General features: G+C 35.5%; 1 protein-coding gene and 1 pseudogene across 1 annotated transcript; one reads left to right on the top strand and one right to left on the bottom strand.

The window, feature by feature from the left end:
* On the top strand, positions 1-1,630 carry LOC147403035 (stress-related protein-like). Its single transcript, XM_086438482.1, has 3 exons — positions 1-226; positions 528-752; positions 845-1,630. The coding sequence occupies exons 1-3, from the start codon at positions 191-193 to the stop codon at positions 1,295-1,297; spliced, it is 714 nt and encodes a 237-aa protein (XP_086294608.1). The 5' UTR covers positions 1-190; the 3' UTR covers positions 1,298-1,630.
* Positions 1,631-8,971: 7,341 nt separating this feature from the next.
* Positions 8,972-13,405, bottom strand: LOC147403036 (translocase of chloroplast 159, chloroplastic pseudogene; annotated as a pseudogene).
* Positions 13,406-21,552: the final 8,147 nt, after the last annotated feature.

Raw genomic sequence — 21,552 nt, forward strand, 5'->3', positions numbered from 1 at the left:
CAAATCTACATGCAATATCACGCCACGTGTCACACTCTAGCCGACAGACCTAGTGAAGCTTTGTTTCAGCAACTAGGAAAGCCCTATAAATTGAATTTTTGTAACGTGTTTCTTCCGCGATTCTGTAATTCTCTCTCAATTCTACTATTCTTAAAGTTTCAGTTTTAACGAGCTTTGAATCTAAGCGATAATGGCGGCAGCAGATACGAAACAGCAAGAAGAAGTGGTAACGATCTGTTCTTCATCTCCGATTTAAAGATTTTTTTTTTTAAGGATTCATCTATGAAGGCGTAAGCTTTTTTGCTTTGCTCTTTTTTTTTTCCCCTCTCCTTCTTTAACTCGATTTCTTGGATAAAGTCAAAGATTTGATCTTGCAAGGAACCGATTTTTTTTTTCTGCAAAAATATTGGAAATTTCTGATCGTCGAAGATCAATCGACAAGAAGATTTCTTTTTCTTGATTGGGTATGGTTTATCGAAATTTTTAGGGTTTCTACTGATGATTTCTTGATCTGATTCTAATAACAGGCTCAAGAAAGCGAACAGAAGCTCAAATATCTGGATTTCGTGCAAGTTGCAACTCTTCAGGTCATCGCTTGCTTCTCTGGCCTCTACAATTACGCGAAAGAGAACTCTGGTCCTCTCAAACATGGCGTACAAACCGTCGAAGATACAGTAAAAACCGTCGTAAACCCTGTTTACGAAAAATTCCACGACGTACCGATCGAACTCCTCAAATTCGTAGATCGCAAGGTAAGAGACTTAAATAGTTCAGATCTCTTTTATCATCCTGTCCTCGCGGCGCATTTTAGCGAGATCGATCGAAAAATTCGTCTTGTTTGCAGGTCGATTCGTCCGTGAGCAAGTTGGAGCGTCACATGCCTTCCCTCATGAAAGAGGCATCTAGCCAAGCTTACTCAGCGGTTCAGAAAGCTCCTGATGTGGCTCGAGCTGTGGCTTCAGAAGTAAAGCGCGTTGGCTTGGTGGATACCGCAACAGGGATAGCAAAGTCGTTGTATACCAAGTACGAGCCGGTAGGCGAGAAGTACGCCGTTTCGGCTTGGCGGAAACTTAACAAACTTCCTCTGTTTCCTCAAGTAGCACTGATCGTAGTACCCACCACGGCGTACTGGGCTGAAAAGTACAATCAAGCCGTATCTTATACGGTTGAGAAAGATTATACGGTGTCATCGTATCTTCCTATTGTACCTACAGAGAGGATTGCCAAGGTATTTGGGGAAGGAAAGAGTGAGGCTGAGCCCACAAAGTCTAATGGAATTGATGATGTCGTGGCATAGTGAAAGTCGTTGAATTTCTTTTCGAGTGAAGATGATGATAAGATGGTGATGATGTATGTCAGTTATCTAGTTTACTTTCTATGGTAATTTGGCCCTTTAGTTGAGTGGATAGATTAAGGGGCTTGGATAATACTGTCTTTTTCCCACCTACTAATACAAAGTTTACAAACTACTTAAAAGGAAACATTAATTTTCAATAGGATGGCGGGGTGGGGATTTCGTATGATTTGTAATTCTGTTGGAACTGATAAGTATTAAAAGGTGTTTTGTAATGATGGTAGTATTGACGTTGGGTTGGGTCGGATTGAGAAGAGTGACCTAAACATTGCGTCATGTGTGGTTATAAATTGTTAAAATTAAGAATTGGAACAGATAAAATAATTAAGTCGTTGGTTGCACTTCAAATCGTTAAAAAATAAAATAAAAAATTAAGATGTTTACTGTTAGAACGTCACTTCAATAATTCTCAGCCGCTACTACACCAATCTCAATGGCCCAAGTAAAAGAAGATTCTTAGGCTGATTTGATATTTTTAAATAGTACAATTTCTTTCTTTTTTTTATTTAAAAAAATACAATTTTGCAGAGGAAAATAAAACAAGTATATATGGTATTTTTTAAGTGATGAATTTTTTTCAACAAATCATTAAAAAGCGACAACTCCACCTAGATTAAAGTTAGGATAACATTAAAATCGCTACCAATAGATGGATGAAAAAGAATCCACTTTTTATCCTAAGAAGCTTCGAGCAGTGAGAAAATATGGTTCCTTGGGTGTTATGGGTGAGTGATGAGCTTGTTTGGTCCAACAAGTCAAATCAACCAAGGCTATTCTATTGTAACCATATCACCCAATCAACCATCTTGCAAGATACACTTTGTTCATATGATAGGTCCTTGGAATGGGTTGCATTAGTCTCCAAACTGGTGCCCAAACTCATGGGTCTACCTAACATGTCGATGGATCAGAGTGGCCTTGATGTCTATCAAGTGGGGTCAATATTCGTCATTACTAGCTGATGTGTATGACTAGTATTTGTCCATATTTACATCAACTAACACCTTGATCTTTTCCAAAATTTTATTTGTCCTTAGAATTGATTTTTATTTGTCTTTACTATTTGTCCATATTTCAAATAGAAGTTATTAATTTCCTTTTATAATTGGATTTTGTTTTCATTTTTTTTTATGTTACAAGGTATGTGACGTAAATAAGACGAATATCGATGATTGATCATGATAAATTTAATATGTATCTCGAAGTATCAATTGATACATTTTAAGATAAATTTTATTTGATTAAGAATGTAATCTTACTTAAAAATAAAAAATCTCTTAATTGACTAATAAATATCTACTTCTAAATAATGATAGATTTAATAGAAAATTTTGAATTGTTTTCATTTCTTTTTAGGATTTGATCTTTGTATCTATATGATGAGATGTATTAGGTAAAAAAGGGATAGGAGGAGAAAAAGTAAAGAAAATGAGACTAGATTTTGTTGATCATATAATGGTTTTAAAAATAGTGAAATGACTCTTCGGAGTTCGTGGATATAATTCGAATTTAAGACGTACCCTATGAACAAATCTTATTTTTTTGTCTTATCTCCCCTCCTTTTTTTTTTATTTGATTATTTTTTTCGTGTGGTTATGATTATTTTGTGTACATCGATAATAATAAAGATTGATCATTATGAATAAATCTTGAAGAATCAACATTATCTGAGATTTTACTTCTACACCTCCCATCTTTCTCTCCCAATGATACCAATAGACCTAGACATGACTTCGATGATAAGAAGCATTCATAATCATTGAAAGTCCTCGATTGCAAAAGTTGAGATCGTTTTGGAAAAAATCTCTTCTATATTTTTAAAATAAAACAATATTTTAATTGGGATGTAATGAGCAAAAGTTCGATTGCCAATAGCAGCTCTCTGGATTATTCATACCCACCTACTTTGCATGTGATTCTTTGTTGTGTCTAGAACAACAAAGTGCAAAATAAAAGAGATAAGATTCAAGTCCAAGATAAAAGAGATAGATAGGATTTAAGTCCTTGGACGTTATTTTAATTAAGAGTCTTGACAAAATGACTCGTCATGTGTCATACTCAATCAACTCACTGACGTGATAAATGTAGAATCGTAGATCTTTTTACCTTGGGATACACAATGGCACTTCCTCAGAAAAAGTGTATTTCTGATGCGAAAAGATTCATGGATTCCTAACTTGTCCACGTCAGTTAGTCAATTGAGTATGCCATCTGAGAGTCATGTTATCAGGACTCTTTAATTAATTTATTAATTAATTAATACTCTGGACTTTTCGTGAATGTGGTCTATGGACGCACAAGGACAACAACTACCATTAATTCTATTTTAAAAAAATAAAATAATCATTTAAAGAACACAAATTTAAAAAAAAAGGTACAATATTTACTAAAACAAATTCACGAAAGAAAACCTAAAGGACTTCTCTAACATCAAACCTACGGCTCACCCGTAGTTTTGTCTGTGAGTGTGACAACTAGACCTGTTTCAATCTTAATTTCTTTTCTCAAACCTCCCGAAACAATGGAGATTCCTTCTATATGCATGGTAGTAGTATTTTCATGATAAGAAAGTGTATTAGAAACCATTGGGGCCCAACCATGGTTTTGGGATCAGAATAGCACTGATTGAATCTATTTTTACTTTGGCTGATCCAATACGAGTTTGATGAGTTCACTAGTTTAACCAGAGTTCTTCCTCAATTCATAAATATGTATATTACTAATTCTTTCCTCTTTTATAATCTGAATTTATAGATGCTAGATCATACAATCTCTTTTTTTTTTTTAATCCCAATTATTCTTTCAAAATTGAGTTACCTCAGATCTTGTTTGGATTCACTTGAGAGGTGACTCAGGAATGTCTGAATTTTAAAACCATGAACCCACCCTATTGAGTTTAGTGAGAGAGATAAGGCAAATAGTGTCCCTTCTCGCTCTCCCTCCAATGCCTCTCCACTCATTATTAATTGATCTTGAGTTTGACCCCAAAATTTATCATGGCATTAGAGCGGACCTTTCTCTCCTCCATGTCACTTAGTTTGTATCTCCACGTGCTTCGGCCTACACGTGTTAAATTGTGTCGAGTTTAGTCCCACATCGGACATTCATTACATGCCCCAATTGATTTTGAGTTTGACCCCTAAATTTATCATAGTAATAGAGCGGGTCTTTCTCTCCTCTATGTCACTTAATTCGTATCTTCACGTGCTTCGACCCAGTCCGGCCCACACGTGCATGGTCGTGTTGAGTTTAGTACCACATCAGACACTCATTGCATGCCAATTGATTTTGAGTTGGACCCTCAACTTTGGTTGTAGGAAAAAGTTCTAGTCTGGACCCAATTCAAACCACTATCATGTTGGGTTGGCCTGGCCTAGCCTACGCCTTAATTTGTTGATTCTAGCTAGTACAAGGGTAAATTTCATTAAGTATAACTAATGTTATCGACGTAATTTGAGAGGAACATGTCAATCAAACAATATTCGTTCAGTATATCCACCAAACTCTAATTCTATGATCCACAATAATTTTTTAATCATCTTTCTTATTTAATCTATAACAAAAATGATCTCTTTAAGGTAATACTTGTCCATCAATACCAACCATTGACTCATCCTAGGACTTCATGATATGCTTAACAAACTGCTTTGGTTAGTAAATGCAAGAATAATGCTTAAGGAACCTCATATTGTACTTCTTGACGTGAAAGTATATGGGAACTAAAGATGTTTTTCCTCGAGATAAGAATGAAAAAGCATCTATGGTTCCTATCCACTTTCATTTCAAGAAATGCAATATGAGGTTCCAGCTTGATGTCACTCCAGCACGGCTCCAAATGCAATTAAGATATGGGGATAATTTTCTCATCTTTTTAAAGCCATTTCATGGTTTGGTGGTGTCGATATGATGGGTGTCAATGAGCTAGGGAGGCTCCTTGTTTGGCCTCTGGTGGATCAATCTTGGACTAAGAAAATAGGTTTTATTCTTTTGGGTTGGGTCAGGATTAGCCAATTAAATTAAATGGTCAGACTAGAGTTTGGGTTCAAGCCCATCTAATCTGACTAATAAATAAGTTGGGTGCACTCCAAATCATAAAAAAAAAAAATTCAGATCTTTACTGTTGAACTTTACACTTCAATAACTCTCAGCCTCTATTTTTATTTTATTTTTACACCAATCTCAATGAACCAAGTAAAAGAAGATTTGTAGGCTGATTTGGTTTTTTAAAATGGTACAATTTCTTTTTTAGTACAATTTTATCAGAAAAAAAGTAATATGGGATTTTTTAAGTGGAGGGATGCAATCATTAGTACGTGATTTGTAATTAGTCATTCTATGTACAACAAACAATTATTTTTATGCATCTTCCCCCAAAAGTTCGGAAAACTCCACTGGAATAAAGTTGATTTTGACATACCATCCATATTTTAGAGAATATTTGAGATAATGGCCCTGCTTGACTGCTCCGTAAAAACTTGGAAATGCAAAATCGTTTTTGGTGATTTATGTTTACTGGGTTTCACAATTTTTAGCAGAAGAAGTGCTTGGTTGCTATTTTGGAAAAGTATGGTAAGAGGAGAGGATTAGGTTGGGAAAGTTTTGTGGAGGTCTTTTCCTCAAAATATATATATATTCCTTCAATTTAACAAGGTTTTATGAGTCCTTACTTATAGGCATGCAACTTATTCTAACAAGCAATTCAAAACCATAAAATACTGTAAAGCTTTATGTTTCTTCCTTTTTAGGGTCTTTTGCCATGGAAACAAGTATAGCCGTCGTACTGTTGACATGCCTCAATCTTTTATTATAAATTAATGAAACTACTTAACCATCCTTATCTTAGACCGCTAGACAACTATTGATTTTTTTTTCCCCAAAAATTTGGCATCTTCAACCTCTTTGATTATGTGGATACCACAATATCAACTCAATGTCTTGCGAAACTTTTCGAGCATTATTTTTTATAAAGGATAATACTGATGTAACATTAAAATGTATATCATGGGAGACATTTCTAACGTGGATGTGTGTCAAAATTATAGATGCTTTCATTGAAATGTACTTGTATCTCAATGAAACACATCTCTTTTGATAAATTATATTTTAATTTATTCATCTTTGTCTTCGTCAACCCATCATATTTAGAATCCTTCGTAGAAAATTCTTGTTTTCTCGAATCCAAAATATCATGGTTTATTGCTCGGCACTTAGCCATTTACAGCATACAAGTCATGTTACCTTCCTGTATCGGCACTCTTCAAGATATTTTTTAGAATGTTAATAAGTTAGGTTTGGATCAAACTACTTAGTGAAAGAGAGCTGTTACTGACTCACCAACTTTTACTTACTACACCCCAATTTATTAAATTATTTAACGCACCTTAATTAATGTTTCAAATGCACCATTCAAACATTACAAAAGTTTGATTTGGGTTACTACTGCAACGTTACCAAACATCATAACACCTCCAAACAACTTCAGCAGTTGTTTACAATTAGGATTAGGCCATTATAAAATCCTAAATCTAATAAATAGAAATAAAGAGGAGTGGGTAGACAGAGTTTCTATTGGCACCCCAACTTTTACTTATCCTTATTTTTTTACAGTGAAATTGCTGGTACTTATCAGCAAGTTGGTTGTTTTTTTATTTGCAAGATCATTATTTTTTATCAACAAGTTCGTCACTTTAAAATCAATAATATTTGTTCTTTAAATTTATCAGCGAGTCCGTCACTTTAAATTAAAATACATACTAACGAACTCACTTGAAAATATGTTTTGAGAATTAAAATGAACATGGTACTGGAATCGGAGTTTTTGCAAAAGTTGAGCATGTTTTCTGAAAAATCTTTTTTATTTTATTTTAATTGGGATTGTAATAAGTAAAAGTTGGAGTGCCAATAGCAGCTATAGATTATTCATAGCCACCAACTTTGCATTAGATTCTCTGTTGTGTCTGAAACGACTGAGTGCCAAAATGAAAGAGAGAGGATCCAAGTCCTTCCACGTTATTTAATTAATTAATTAATGTCTCGACTTTACATGAATGCAGTCTGTGGATGCACAAAGACAAAAACTACCATAAAACATATTAAAAACTAAAATAAACATTTTTTCAGAATACAAATTTTAAAAAACGTACAATATTAATAAAACAAATTCATGAAAGAAACCCTACAGGATTTTTAAAAATAAAATAAACATTTCAGGAACACATATTAAAAACTTACATATTAATAAGACAAATTTGTGAAACAAAAGCTACATGACTTCTCTAACATCAAACGTAGGGATCAGACACGAGTCGATCATTTTCCTACCTGAACTTGTCCTCCAAATATGAAATGTCACAAACAACGATCAAGATTTCATCAATGAGTGCAAATACATGAATCTTCATATAATTATGACATCGTTCCGCCAGACCCATATTTGACACTGTCATTCAAGAGAAAATAGAAAGATATCTACTTAAAGAACCACCACAGTTGACAAGTCTTCGTGATGGAAGGGTTAACATATCAAACAAAGACCTCAATAATACAATGCTTGATACTATAATCCCAGGTGTGAGTGGGATTTGTATAGAAAAAAATTTCCTTGAAATTTTAAGGAAACAAATATAATTTATTAATTATAAAAAATGCCACAACTTGTCAAATGTTTTTCCACAAGATTTTTTATTTGTATCATACATTGAACCCAGACATGTAATCATTGATAAGTTTCCTTTTTTTAATTTTTTAAAGTTTCTTGTTTTTATTTTTTTCAAATGGCAAGGCACAACACACATAATTAATGTGATACATTAATTTTAAAAAATCATACAACTTGTCAAATATAATATTTTTCTATTAATAATATATTTATTTTTTGTACATCAGGTTGGGTTGGGTTAACAGGTTAGTGGAACCAATTGATACCCCTACATTTAACTTTCAATAAATTTCCTTTTTTAGGTTTTTTTTTTTCTACAAATCATACAACAACTGTGATTAATATGATACAATAATTCTAAAAGATTTTATAATTCCCAAACTCATTTTTTATCTTTTGTTTTGATCATACAATGAACCTTTATTAATTTTTTTTTTCTTTCTTACACCCTTTAATAGACACAATTATTATGACACATTATTTCCAAAAGATTTTACAACTTGGTAATCCTTTTTTTTTTTTTTGAAAGGTCAACTTGTTAATCCTTTTCTAATTAGGAATATATTTTCTCTTGTTTGTATCATGCATTGAACTTGACATCTAAATTCTGTAAAACTCAAATTTGGCCTTCAGATTTCTTGTTCCCCCAGCATTGTGAATCAGAAACTCTCCCCAAGTCACTCAGAACGGAGTCAACTTTTGTCGAATTCCACATCAGTGGATCAGTTCAATTAAGTGCTAAACAATGAAGAGAGGTAATTGATCACAATGCCTGAGGACATGAAACAGAATGACAAAACAAAGCAATTTACCAGAACTCATGAACCATGAATAAAATTATTGATACCCATTGGTTCCACCTCTCTTTTACTGCAATTTCTTTGCCTATATAACGTGAATCGAAAGAGTGGAAGTTGTTTTAGATCCACAGAGAACAAAATTCTAATGAAGAATAGAACTGAGAAACACTAAACCATGCATCATTTTAAAGCTAAATTACAAATCCAATCGAAGTAGACTACAGAGGACAAAGAAAAGAAACAAAATCTAGTACGAAGAATAGCTTTCACCAGCCCCAGACCAGAAGGCCTTGAAAATTACATTAGCAATCGGAAGAATACCCAAGAGAGCAATCTGAAGCTGCTCCGAGCTGCTTGTCCTAACTGTAATCTGCCCACTGAGCTTATTGTTCAAACCAACACGAACTGCAACCTTCGAACTCCTTCCAACAGAAAATTGAGACTGAAAGTTGGCCCCCAATGCAAGGTCACCTCTCCACCTCATCAATGAAAGACCTAAGGTGGATTGGTCTTGGCCAATCGGATAATCCTTACCCTTGAGACGTGCTTCCAAGTTCGCTCCATAAGCCACATCACCCTGAGATCGAATGGCACCCGAACTCCCCACCAAAACCAAACGTTTTCCAATTGCAATCTGATCCTCGACTTTAAGTCCCGTAGCAACATTTTCCCCCAAGAAAGTAACGGAAAACCCCACAGCAGTCTTGTTCTTTTTCAAAATTTTGAATTTGGTTTCACCCCTGATGATGTAGGCCAGTTGCTTCCCAATGGTTTGGATGTCAAAACCTGCTAGGGTCGATCCGTTATCTCCGTGCTTGGTTGCTACCGAGGAATCCAAATGGATGTTGAATTCCTTCTTATCCTTTGTGATTTGAACAGCAACCCCTGCTGGAAACCGACCGAAAATAGCAATATTTTCTTCGAGGTTAACACCATCGTACCCACAATCGTGATCCCAACCATGACTATCCAAAACTGGTCTTGCCAAAAGCTGCGATGTTGGCTCCAAGAATCGGTATCTATAAGCTGGATTATCCCCATCGAAGGAAGGCGGCAAGACCATATCGGGTAGCGGAACAGGGACTGCTGCAGGAGTTTCATTTTCTTGATCCATATCTTCCCCCATGTAACCATAATTATCACTGTTATCCTTCCCTTTGTTCTTCTTCATCTCCTTCAATCTTTTCAACTCCTCTCTCCATTGTTTCTTTTGAAGCAGCTTCACCCGATAATCATACTCATCGAAATATGCCTTCCTCTGCTCTTTGCTGAGTCTATCAATCTGAGATTTCCTCAGTGGCTTAAATGGTGGGAGTTGGTCATATTCATCGTCTTCTTCATCTTGGTCAGAATCCGACAAATCCCCCAAATCAATGTCAGAATCGACATTCTCACCACCCTGATCGTTAGGCAGTTTGGGGTGGGGCCGAGATTGTAACAGAGAAGATAACAAGTAGGGTAGAGGTGGGGAGCGTACTCGGAAGCCAAAGAGCCTCCGTGGGTCAATCGAGTCTTGGGGTTTTGACAAGGAACTCACTTCAGATAAGATCTTCATAGAGTAACATAAGAGCAATAATTGGGGTATCCAACTTTGGCCATTTGGGAGAACTTTTTGGCCTTCTCTGTTCTTTCTACATAAGGGGTGACTCTCAGCAAGACACACTGGATTCATCAAACTTGGATTCATTGAACGAAGATCACCAACGGCGCGCCCAATGGACTGCTGAACAACGTGAGACCGTTGAGCAACAAACACCTCATAGCTTAAGGGGGACCCAGATGGTCCATCCGGGGGTGCAGAAGCCGCATGGGTCAGAGTAACAATGGCATTTCGCCAGATCGAGGCACCCAAAGCACTGGTGATCGACCTTAACAATGGGAGATCATTGAGATCTCTGGTCTGGGTGTCCAATCGATCGACATAGAGGACAATATCTGGGGGACATTTGTTTGTGAACTTCTTTACAGATGATAAAACTCTCTGATTGAAAGCTTGATCCATCAGAGAAGATCTGAGACCCGGCGTGTCAAAGACCCGAATCTTAACTCCATCTACGGTTCCAACAATCTCCTTTACAACAGTTGTGGCAGGATTGAATGCATCAATCACAGCCTTCTCTTCACCAAAAATGGAATTTATGGTTGCACTCTTGCCCACCCCGGTTTTCCCAAGGACCAAGACATTCAAGTAGAAATCCAAATCATCTTTCCCCTCGGCTTCAAGCTCCGCTGCTGTCCTCTTAGCCGTTTCAAGGCTAAAAGATGGATTGGTGTGTCTCCCAGTAGCGAGGATCATCCGATGTAGAACCTGCCCGGCTATGGAGTCTTCAGGAGAGTGGCCTAGTCTCTGAACAAGCCTTAAGAATTTCACTCTTATAAGCTGTATTTTCTCCATCATCTTCTTTTCTTCCTCGCTTAGGTTACTCTCTGATTCTCCCCCAACCATGAGACCTGAGGGAGTAAAAAAACTGGTTCGGTTTGGTCGGTGAGGCTGTTGTAGAGACCGATTTGAGGATCCCATACCAACAGGACGATCGATGGAGAAGAGCCTTGAACCCTCTGATCCAGCACTAGTTGCGGCTTTCAGGAGGGCGGACAATGCAGCTGAATCAAATATCTCTTTCTCGTCTCCCTCACCATCGGTATCCACATCTTCATCTGAGTCTGCAACAATCTGCCCATCAATTCCCAGTGAATAGTCCCCAGAACTCTTGGCACCAATGTCAGAACTAATGCCTGACACCCGCTCCAACTCCTTCATAATCTGTTCAGCTGTTTCGGACCCATTAAAGAGAATACCCTCAACATCTTCACCGGATACTGAATCTTCGTCTTTGTCTTCCTCTTCATAATTACTAAATGGGTTTACATCATTTGTGGATTTGATTCCAGAGTCCTCGGTCTGAGCTTCATCCATGACATCTACTTTATCATTGGGTTCATATGGTGGGGCTTCAAAGTCCGTTTCTGCCTCAGTTTCGAGCTTTGGACCATCACTGTTGTTGTCTCGGTGCAGCGAGACAGGTTCATGAACGTCAGCATAATTCTTTTCGTGATAATCTTTCTCCGCTTCCGCCACATCAGCATTTGATTCAGAAGGCAACGTTTTTAGGATTTCAACCCTAGAGTCTGTTGAGTTAATATGTTTGACAGAACTTGCAACATCGGTATCTGCTCCAATCGAATTCAAATTAACAGGTTCTTCAACACCACCGGTTGATAACACTTTGGTTTCAGAAAATTCATCCTCCTCTCCAACCCTAGCAACACCACACTCCAACTCCAACGAAATTGGCTGCTCGGGTTCAACAGATGAATCCCTATCGCTCATAAAGTTCACATCTTTATCTGCTTCAACAAAATTGGAACCAATTGATTCTTCAATGATAGGGCTTGCTTGATCAATTTCAACACCCAAGACTGTGTTCTTCTCGGCCGGAAGCTCCACCTCATTGATATTGGAAACCCCATTCTCTTCTACCTTAGTGGGTAGTTTAGGATCGAGACCCAAATCCATTCGGGTTGTAGAGTCCACGATGACGGAGCGACCAACATCCAAAACTTCACCATTCTTCCCATCTTCAACCCCACCTTTCAAGTCACACATTTCTTGCTCCTTCCCCACAACCACAGAGCTTTCATCAACTGTAGGCTTCACATCCTCATTTATTTTGGGGTTTTTAAGCAAATTATCCTCTTCACTGTCACTCTCCAAAGCTTCAACAGAATTTTCAACCAACTCCATTGAAACCGAATCCAAAACAGGGTCCTTGTCAATCAAGGGCTCTGCTTTATCGACTAGAAGCCTGTTCCCCACTGATGTTTCAACAACAGAAGAATCCCTCCCCAAAGAAGGCTTGTCTTCTCCTCCTTCCTCACTCTCCAAAACCCTAACTTCAGTCTTCCCGAATTCTCCGACACTAGGAACCCTAACGACACCTGAAAATCCATCATCCTCTACTTCACTACCCAAACCCTCATCAACTTCGATATCATCGTCGTCATCGCCCGACACCTGCGCTTTCGGCCTCACAGTTGAAAAACCCACAACAGGTTCCACAAATGGAACACCATTATCTTCCTCCTCCGAATCAATTTCTAGGGTTTCGTCATCTGGGTCTGGAACAAAAGGCCTCTCAGACGCTGTTTCAAAATCGAACTCCTCCTCACCACTCATAAACCCCTCAGCCTCGGACTCGTAACTACTGTAGCTTATGCCACTAACGCTACTGTTACTACCATCATCTAGTTTATCAGAATCAAGAGATAGAGGAGCTCTGATTAGGAGAGAATTATTACCCGATAATTGACGTGGGTGAGTGGCCTTTAATGGTGATTGTGGTGAGACCACCCTCGTGGGTGATTGGGAAGCTTGTGTTGCTGAAAGAGAGACAGAAGGATTTGACTCCATGGATTAAGCTTTTGTTTCTAATAAAAAAGCACAGATGCCAAAGCAGACCAAGAACACTGTGAGGATTTTGAAGATAAAGGGTTTAGGTTTTTTTTTTCCATTTTTTTGGTTCTTTCTTTTTTGGATGATATGAAGAGTGTTGGGATGCAGAGCCGCACAAGATGACACAAGACGCAAGAAATGCGTTTGTTGTGAAGGAGGTATACTGTGCATGTGCACGTAGAGTAGAGTTGGCAAAATGACATAAATAACCCTTATACCATATTTTTCTCATTGAGAATTTTTTTAGGGTTTTCATCATAGGTCGGTTGCACTCCAATTTAAAAGAAAAGTATTTATCTTTTTAATTTTTTAATTTTTATAAGTTGCAACTTACTTCAATAACCCTCTCACATATTAATTTGTTGCACCAATCTTAAAAATTAAAGAAGATTTAAATTTCCAAATGAATGCAATTTTTTTTTTCTGGGTATAAGGAAGATTTTTTTAAGTGATGAAGTGCAACCAGTTAGTATTAAGTGAGTTTTAGATAATTATATTTAGTTAAAATAAATATTTAATACGCGAGAGTGTTTTGTAATAAATGAAAGTCTAATCCCAATTAAGATAAAGGGAAAAAAATTTATGTCAATTTTTTCTGTTGAGAAGTTGTGTGAAATTGCATTGAACCATGTTACGATTAAGACTCCTTCAAGATTGTAGATGTCCGTGTGACCATTGATAAGGTTTTGTGTATTTGCCTTTGGCAATTGATGATCCTCACTCTCTGCAATTTGCACAAATGAGAATGACTCCATCTTGGACCTCTTAACTCTTTTGTTCACCATGATTGTCTTCTAACTGAAATATTCACCAACATTTTCATCGCAATGTTTATTTTCAAGGACGTGCATGAATAATTATGTAAGAAATATAAAAAAAAATACTTAACATAATGGATAAAATGATAATCTTCTTGAAGAGCGGGTTTTGAAGATCTTGGGACGTATTCTCATATTTTGAGAGCAGGGATTGGGGAAGGATTCACTCCAAAAACATCATAATTAAGATTGAAAATGGGAGTGACACCTAACAAAATGATTTAATTGGGTTACTAAAACACCCCCAAAATAATCTAAAATTTTAAATTATTATAATGGGTGGTCATCAAAATATTAGCAGAAACAAAAAAAACAAACAGATTTGGAATAGGGATACCAATCAATGAATGTCTATCGTTGTTTATATCATTATTGGTTGTCTTCCCATTCATTCTATGTTAAATATTTCACATGAAATTTTTAGTTGTTTCCCAATTTTATTTTGGGGTTTTGTCCCAAATTTCTAGGAATCATTTATTGTCTATAATCTATCCAAAGTTAAATTGATATCAGCATAAAGTTGCACACATGGGAACTGCATCACCCAAGGAATGGACCTCTTTTGGGGGATAAATCTACTCCAAGATAAGTCTAACCCCATTTGTTTATTAAACAAAAAAAATGGATTGTCAATGGATTAGATAAACCCGACATTTGATCTACTTTTATTTAAAAACTTGGGGTTCGGACTGGTGATTAAGGACTAAATCCAATGTAAAAATTATCTTATCATTATGGATCAATCATGCCTCGATTTGAGATAAATGAATGAAAATACTAGGAAAAATAATAATTAGATATTAATACATTTAGAAAAAATATATATATATAAGAGTGATTCCAACTTTAGATAAACTAGGAGAAAATTGTATCTGACTTGATACCCTTCAATTTTATATATTGCCTTCCCTCCTCTCCCCCCTTTTTTTTTCCAATCATGGGTGGAATCATTTGTAGTGGGGGCAAACTATAGTTATCCAATAACGTTGAAGAACATGAAGAAGAATAGTTTTTAGGAAAAATTCATGGGGTCTTTTGGTTAGAAGTGGTGAAAAAAGGCACTTAGATAATTTCTTATTAATTTATGAGAGAAGATCCAAGTCACTAGCCAATGTCACCAAGAGGGGTGGGGCTAATTGTCAAATATTAAACAAATTGAAGGATTCTAATAAATCTAAAAGCTTGGGTGGGGTGGGAGCAACTACCAAAAGTTTGGGGGAAACTTTATTATCTTTTCTTTTCTACAAGAATTCCAGTGAGGATGGCACCGCTAAACTCTAGTAAATATATATATTGCATCCATATATTGATATAAAAGGGTATTTTGGACATTTGTTCTTGTCATGGATGGGGCCTTGGGTTGATAAACTGATACAGCAGTTGGTAGTTGCTTCATGTGATGAGAATTTCTTTGGTTTTGCCTCAAGAGTAACAAGTCTATTGTTTGGTTGTGTTTGCATGAACGTGAAGGAATCAAGGGCAAAGGTTCTTCCAAGATTTGTAGTGTTGTGTTTGTTTTGTTTCCATTCGTTAAAAGATAACGAGTGTTATCTCTTCCCATGACACCTTGTACGTGTAGTCTTCTCTTCTCTCTTATTCCTCATCTTAATTACATGGCTAACATTCACCTTTGCAAAGCTCTGTCAACATCTGTGTGATTGACCAAAAAAAAATATTAAGAAGAATATTTATTAAATGAATGAACTTTTTTTTTAAATGTTTGTCAATATTTGATTGCACATAAGGAAAATGGCCAAAGAGAATGGTTTCTAGACTCGAGTATGGATAGACGAAAAAATCAAGACCATCGATATGAAAATCACCCGTACTTATCTCTGGCTTGATATGGTTTATCACCATTATCATGTCCTAAATATTGTTAGTTATTCATTTTTATTTTTATTTTGCTTGAGAAAATCACTTTTACCATCCAATATCTCGTGTAACAATTCAACCAAGTAATAAAAAAGAGAGGCCTGGGATATTCAAAGTTGATTTTGGAGTCGGATAATTTGACTACCCCACATGGCACACTTAATTGACTCTCTTGACGTGACAAGTTTGGGAACAGTAGATCTGTATGTCTCGGGATACATGATTCCTTTGGGATATACATTTTTATGGGGAAGTGCAATTTTATATCCCGATGCGTATAGATTTACGATTCTCAAACTTGTCACGTGAGAAGAGTCAATTGAATGTGCCACATGGGATAGTCAGATTATCACGACTCTTGATTTTGGCCTCATTTTTTCAAAGCTTTGTTTGACAACTATGAAGGACCCACATTTTTGGACCTCACTTATATTTTTTGTGGCTGCCCTACAACTGGCTTGACTCATGTATTTCCAAAACACATGTTGAAACAGAACCAATTCAATTATAAGCAAAATATTTTGGGAAGAAATACGAAGTTAGTATACAATTGTGGGATGATAATATATGTGAGTAGTTTAGAGATCCTTTAGTTCTAGAATTGGATCACCTTTCCTCATTCTTTCAAGTAAAATTGGTTTGTCACATAAAATTATCATTCACAGAAGCTCTTTCCTCTTGCCCACATTTTCCAACTATACTCATATCAATAATCCGATTAAGCTGTTTTTACTAGCAATAATGTATGCAATTATAAAGTATTTATTTATTTTATCAGTCCACCCCTTTTTATGTAAATTTTATGTTACTAAATTTTATTTTTAAAAAAGTATTGTTTAGAAAACTTCTATCAGTAATAATAAATAGAATTTTGATAATATGGCATAGTTTTTTGCTAATGCCCTTTTCTCTCTCCTGCCCATAGTTTTAAAAAAAACTTACTGATTTGATCACCTTGTGTGACATTCAAAAATATGATCCCATGCAATGGAGTTGTAGAGGATAAAATTATATGAATTTTAAAGAAAAAAATAGTTATTTTTCACCTTTTTATTTATTTATTTTTTTTTTTTTTAATTTGGGTGCTCGTTGGTCGTTCATTTTCAATACCTTGGATCGAGTTTGAAAAACAATGTTTTTTTTTTTAATATGAATATTTTCATGAAATCTAGAAGGATGTGTTGTTAGATTGTAAATGTGAAAATCGATTTGGGCCCAACAACCCTTTTTAAGATTTGAAATCTAAAAAGATAAATACGTGGGCAGCGGGCAAAAGAGAGAAGCTCTCTCTATTGCTGATATCATTCATTTGTTAGGCTATGAGCAAACACGTCAGTTAGCATCACGGGCGTGCACCAAAACTGCATCGTATTATCATCACTTTAATAAATACTCTTAATTAAGCAACAAATAAGTATATTCGCCTAATTATGATTTTTTTGACAAGGTGTAAAATACAAAGTAACAAGAAGGATAGAATCACACATAAACACAAGGAGTAGTGTGTCTATGTCCACAAATCAAATCAAAATCTAATCGCACTATAATCTTTCAAAGTTATAGCCCTAAAGATCTCTAGAAAATGACAACAAAGAAAATGTTTCTCCCTTGCGCCCCAAAAGAAACCCTGGATGACTTTTCCCAAAAGAATACGTATGCACCTCGAAAAAAAAATCTTCTAAGGGAATCTTGCCCTTTCAGGCCCAGCCTACTCAACTTCGGAAAAGGTACCCTTTGATTTTGCCTCTTGAAGCCTAAACCCAAATTAGAATACAACCATTTTACTCAACAGGAGACTATTTCTAAATAATAATCAATTTGAAAATTATTATTTATATATATAGCCATGCTTAGTTTCATAAAATATTGAAAGTTATTATTTATATATGCATATAGCTATGCTTAGTTTCATAAAATATAACATCAAAGTAATTTTTTTTAAGGAGTAAACAGGCACAAACAGGATTTTGAGCCTAGATCTGTGCTTTTACTACTTGCAAACTTTACACCACACCTTGTTCTCTTGTTTCACCATTCAATCTTCCATACGCATAGTCAATGTGGGTGCCAACACAATGTGAAAAAAACCCAAATTTGAGGGTCTTGGGCCGTCAAATTTCATAAAATTCGACGGACCAAGAGGTCGAATTTTTCATTGTCAATTTTTTTTTTCACAGGTCGAAACTGTCAAATTAATGAAGGATGAGAAATTCGACAGCTCTAAACCATCAAATTTGGGAATATCAAGAATTTCGACGGTCCTAGACTGACAAAATCTAATTTCTAAAATTCGTGGGCCTTGGCTCGTCAAATTTGTATGTCGAATTTTCCAATTTTCACGTGGTGCAAGTTCAGAGCACATTAATTTGTCCAACACCAATCAGATGGTCGATATCCTTATTAATATCATGGTGTTATGCGCACTTAGAATTAAATGGGACAATTCAATCGTTAGAATATGACTTTGATGGCGATGACCATGATGACAAATCTTTGGACCAGCTAAAAATGAGAAATATAAACATATATATATATATATTGATATTGATTCCTATTTGACATGATTCCCTCATCTTGCCTATAATTTTTACTAATCTCCCTGGATAATTGAACACAGGGCATTGGTTGTTGTTTCAACTTTCAACCAAGCAAAGAGCCTAGATTCTGTAAGCTGAGGAGTTGGTTGATAATTTTAGCTAGCATGCCATGTGACACTCTTTTGGGCTCGTTGACCTATCTGCGCTGCATGTCAATTTTCAAATTTTATTTCTTTTATATAATGGTACTAAGACTTGCTCTGATAATTGGATGCCAAGAATCATGGTTTTTTTATTTTTATGGAGGCGTCTGACCCAGACGCCGCACATGAGCAAGTGAGGACTAATAACTGACAACCATGATATAAAAATCAGGTTTTGGGACCCCATCGAAGGTGGGTATTTAGCAAATATAAGTGTCTCCAAGTGGTACACTTTCTTAAAATTTACATTATATATTTGTGGTTCCTTTAAATTATCTGCAATGCTTCTAGATAAAAGATGGTTAGGAGGGTTGCTTTGGCATCTGGCACGCTTGATGTTTCTTCTTTTTTGTGGAAACCCGAAAGACAGAGTGCATGCCAAACAAGATTTTCACTTTTAAGAACGTCTTTGATTGGTGGAAACCAAAAATTTGCCTCCTGAAAGCTGCACCAAACACGATTTAACTCTCTTTTTTTTTAAAAGCTAGTTTGACATATGATACAAATCAAGAACTTCACAGTCTCACATCTTTATGTCACCACAGTTATTGCATAAATACACCACCCAAAATAAATAAATAAAAACTACATGAATTTGCCAAGTTAATCAACATTTTTGCAAAACTAGTTCGAAGCAGAACAAGGGTTTGTTGATCCAAATATGGTCCAATTCAATCTTTCGGTCCAGACAAAAATGGGATTGCCCTATCTTTGAAACCATATAACAAACCTGTCATTTGAAGTTAAATAGCTGATAAACACTTGTTTTTAAGAGAGAGAGAGAGAGAGAGAAGGAATTATTATAAGATGCATTACAATACGAAATTCATCCTTCTCTTTTCTTTTTCGTTTCTATCATTCCACATTGAACAATCATCGGAAACACCATAATTCTTTTGAGGATTCTATATTGAACACAAACTTGGAATAAGAACGACAGATATTGAAGGCTTCTCTTGTTTGCTTGGTTGTTCTAAAATTCGAGTTCTGGTATTATTGATAACTTGTGTGTATTTCATGGTTTCTCAACATTCTTTTGTAAATGGGTTGTTTTTCCTCTTGACGCTATAACTATGAAATTCATGGCTGTTCCTTTTTATTCAATTTGAAGCCAATGGTAATTATGGATTTCCAGTCAAATTGACACAATCTTGGGCCAAAGAAAATACGGAAAAATATGATGCGCAAAGACAAATCGAGTATTGCAAACTCGATAAATAAAAATATAATATATAAACTTTAATATAATTTATTGATATGCCCACTTCAAGGGATCAACCTACAGCTCAATCTTTTAATGGACTTCTTTCAAATATTTCTTGTCATCTACCTAAATTCCTAAACTTTATAACCAATTTCACATAGATATCTTTTTTTCTTCTCTCTATGCAAAAAAAGTTGAATCGATGAGTGCGTGCATTCTCCTTCGACTATGTTGTAATATATAGTATTGTCATAAGGTTGAGACTCAAGACTGCAAATTATCCTCAAGATTCACTAGGTAACAACTACTATCGAATACTTAATGTATTAGGATAATGTTGCTATTTAGATATTTTCTATCCACTCTCACCATCTTGATCCACGTACTATTTCTGGCTTTCCTCTCAACTCTATTAGAACACCTTCGCGTTTCTTGATTCCTTCTAATTGGTAATGTAACTTTTTTTTTTTTTGCAAAGCATACTGTAATAGACTCTTGTTCACATGATTGAATCATCTGAATTAATTTTCCCTTAGATTATTAGGTAGCATGTTAGGTAGAATTATTGATGTAATGTAAATAGATAATCCAAAGTTGGGGTTGCATTGAAGGTTGGATTTGTAATATTTAAAGAATTTGCAATATTTTAAGGATAGATGTCTTGATTGGATTTTTTTTTTTTTTTTTTAAAGTCTCTCACTCATCCCTCTTAGCAATTTCATCCATGCAACGCTTGATCTATTAATGTAATGCTCACTGCGGGCATCCTTTTTTGGGTTAGTGGGGGCAAAAGAGGAGATGTAATCAAGTTAGACAGGTGATATTTAAAAAAAGACGTAAAAGAGAAAATATGGTAAATTTGTAGGGATGTTATTGAAATAGGGGAAAAATATTATAAAGTTGAAGAGTTGAAAAGGAAGGACAATAAAATAAGACAGTATAAAACCCATTAATATGATTGGAGTAAGGCCCATTGTTGCATTTTATTATGAGTTGTGATGTAGTGACCTCAAGCTGAAACCTCATGTCGAATTTCTTGATATGAAAGTGGATAAGAACCATAGATACTTTTTCACTCATATCTTGATGAAAAGCTTCTATAGTTCTCATACACTATCAAATCAAGTAGTGTGACATGAGGTTCCAACCTGAGGCCACTTCAACATTATTTCTTTATTATATAGATATGCTCAAGGGGAAAAAAAATGACCGTTTCAGGATTTTTCAAGACCATGAATTTTAATTGGATGTCCTCTTCATTGCTGTTAGTATCAACATTATAATATATGTATTTAACATTGGTTCTGCCTATGATTGAGCCCTTCAACTCCAATACTTCCCTCCATAATTTCAGTTTTGCATTGACTTCCTCTACAATTTTATTGACTAACAGTATGTCATATCCACAAATGAATGTTGTAAGATGCCAACTTTTGATTATGAGTAATCACTAATAATTTTATCTATAATATGTGCAAACAGATATCAACTTAAAGTCAGTTACTGATGTAATATAAATGAATTATTCACATATAACGTAAAATAACTAACAAAAATTAGGATTTGATGAAGGGAGCGGTTCAACAGTCCTAAAGTTTGCCAAACATTTTTCAAAACATAGGTTAGAAGTTTTGGAATGAGCTGATTTTT

The sequence above is a fragment of the Akebia trifoliata genome, chromosome 4 (assembly GCF_017979445.1).
Source record: "Akebia trifoliata isolate Shusen 1 chromosome 4, ASM1797944v1, whole genome shotgun sequence".
NCBI classification, from domain to species: Eukaryota; Viridiplantae; Streptophyta; class Magnoliopsida; order Ranunculales; family Lardizabalaceae; genus Akebia; species Akebia trifoliata.

Bases quoted from the DNA above. Each gene is read 5' to 3' on its own strand.
- LOC147403035 (XM_086438482.1), top strand. From the start codon at position 191: ATGGCGGCAGCAGATACGAAACAGCAAGAAGAAGTG. The intron at 227-527 runs GTAACGATCTGT...TTCTAATAACAG, and splicing joins CGAAACAGCAAGAAGAAGTG to GCTCAAGAAAGCGAACAGAA. The intron at 753-844 runs GTAAGAGACTTA...TCTTGTTTGCAG, and splicing joins TCAAATTCGTAGATCGCAAG to GTCGATTCGTCCGTGAGCAA.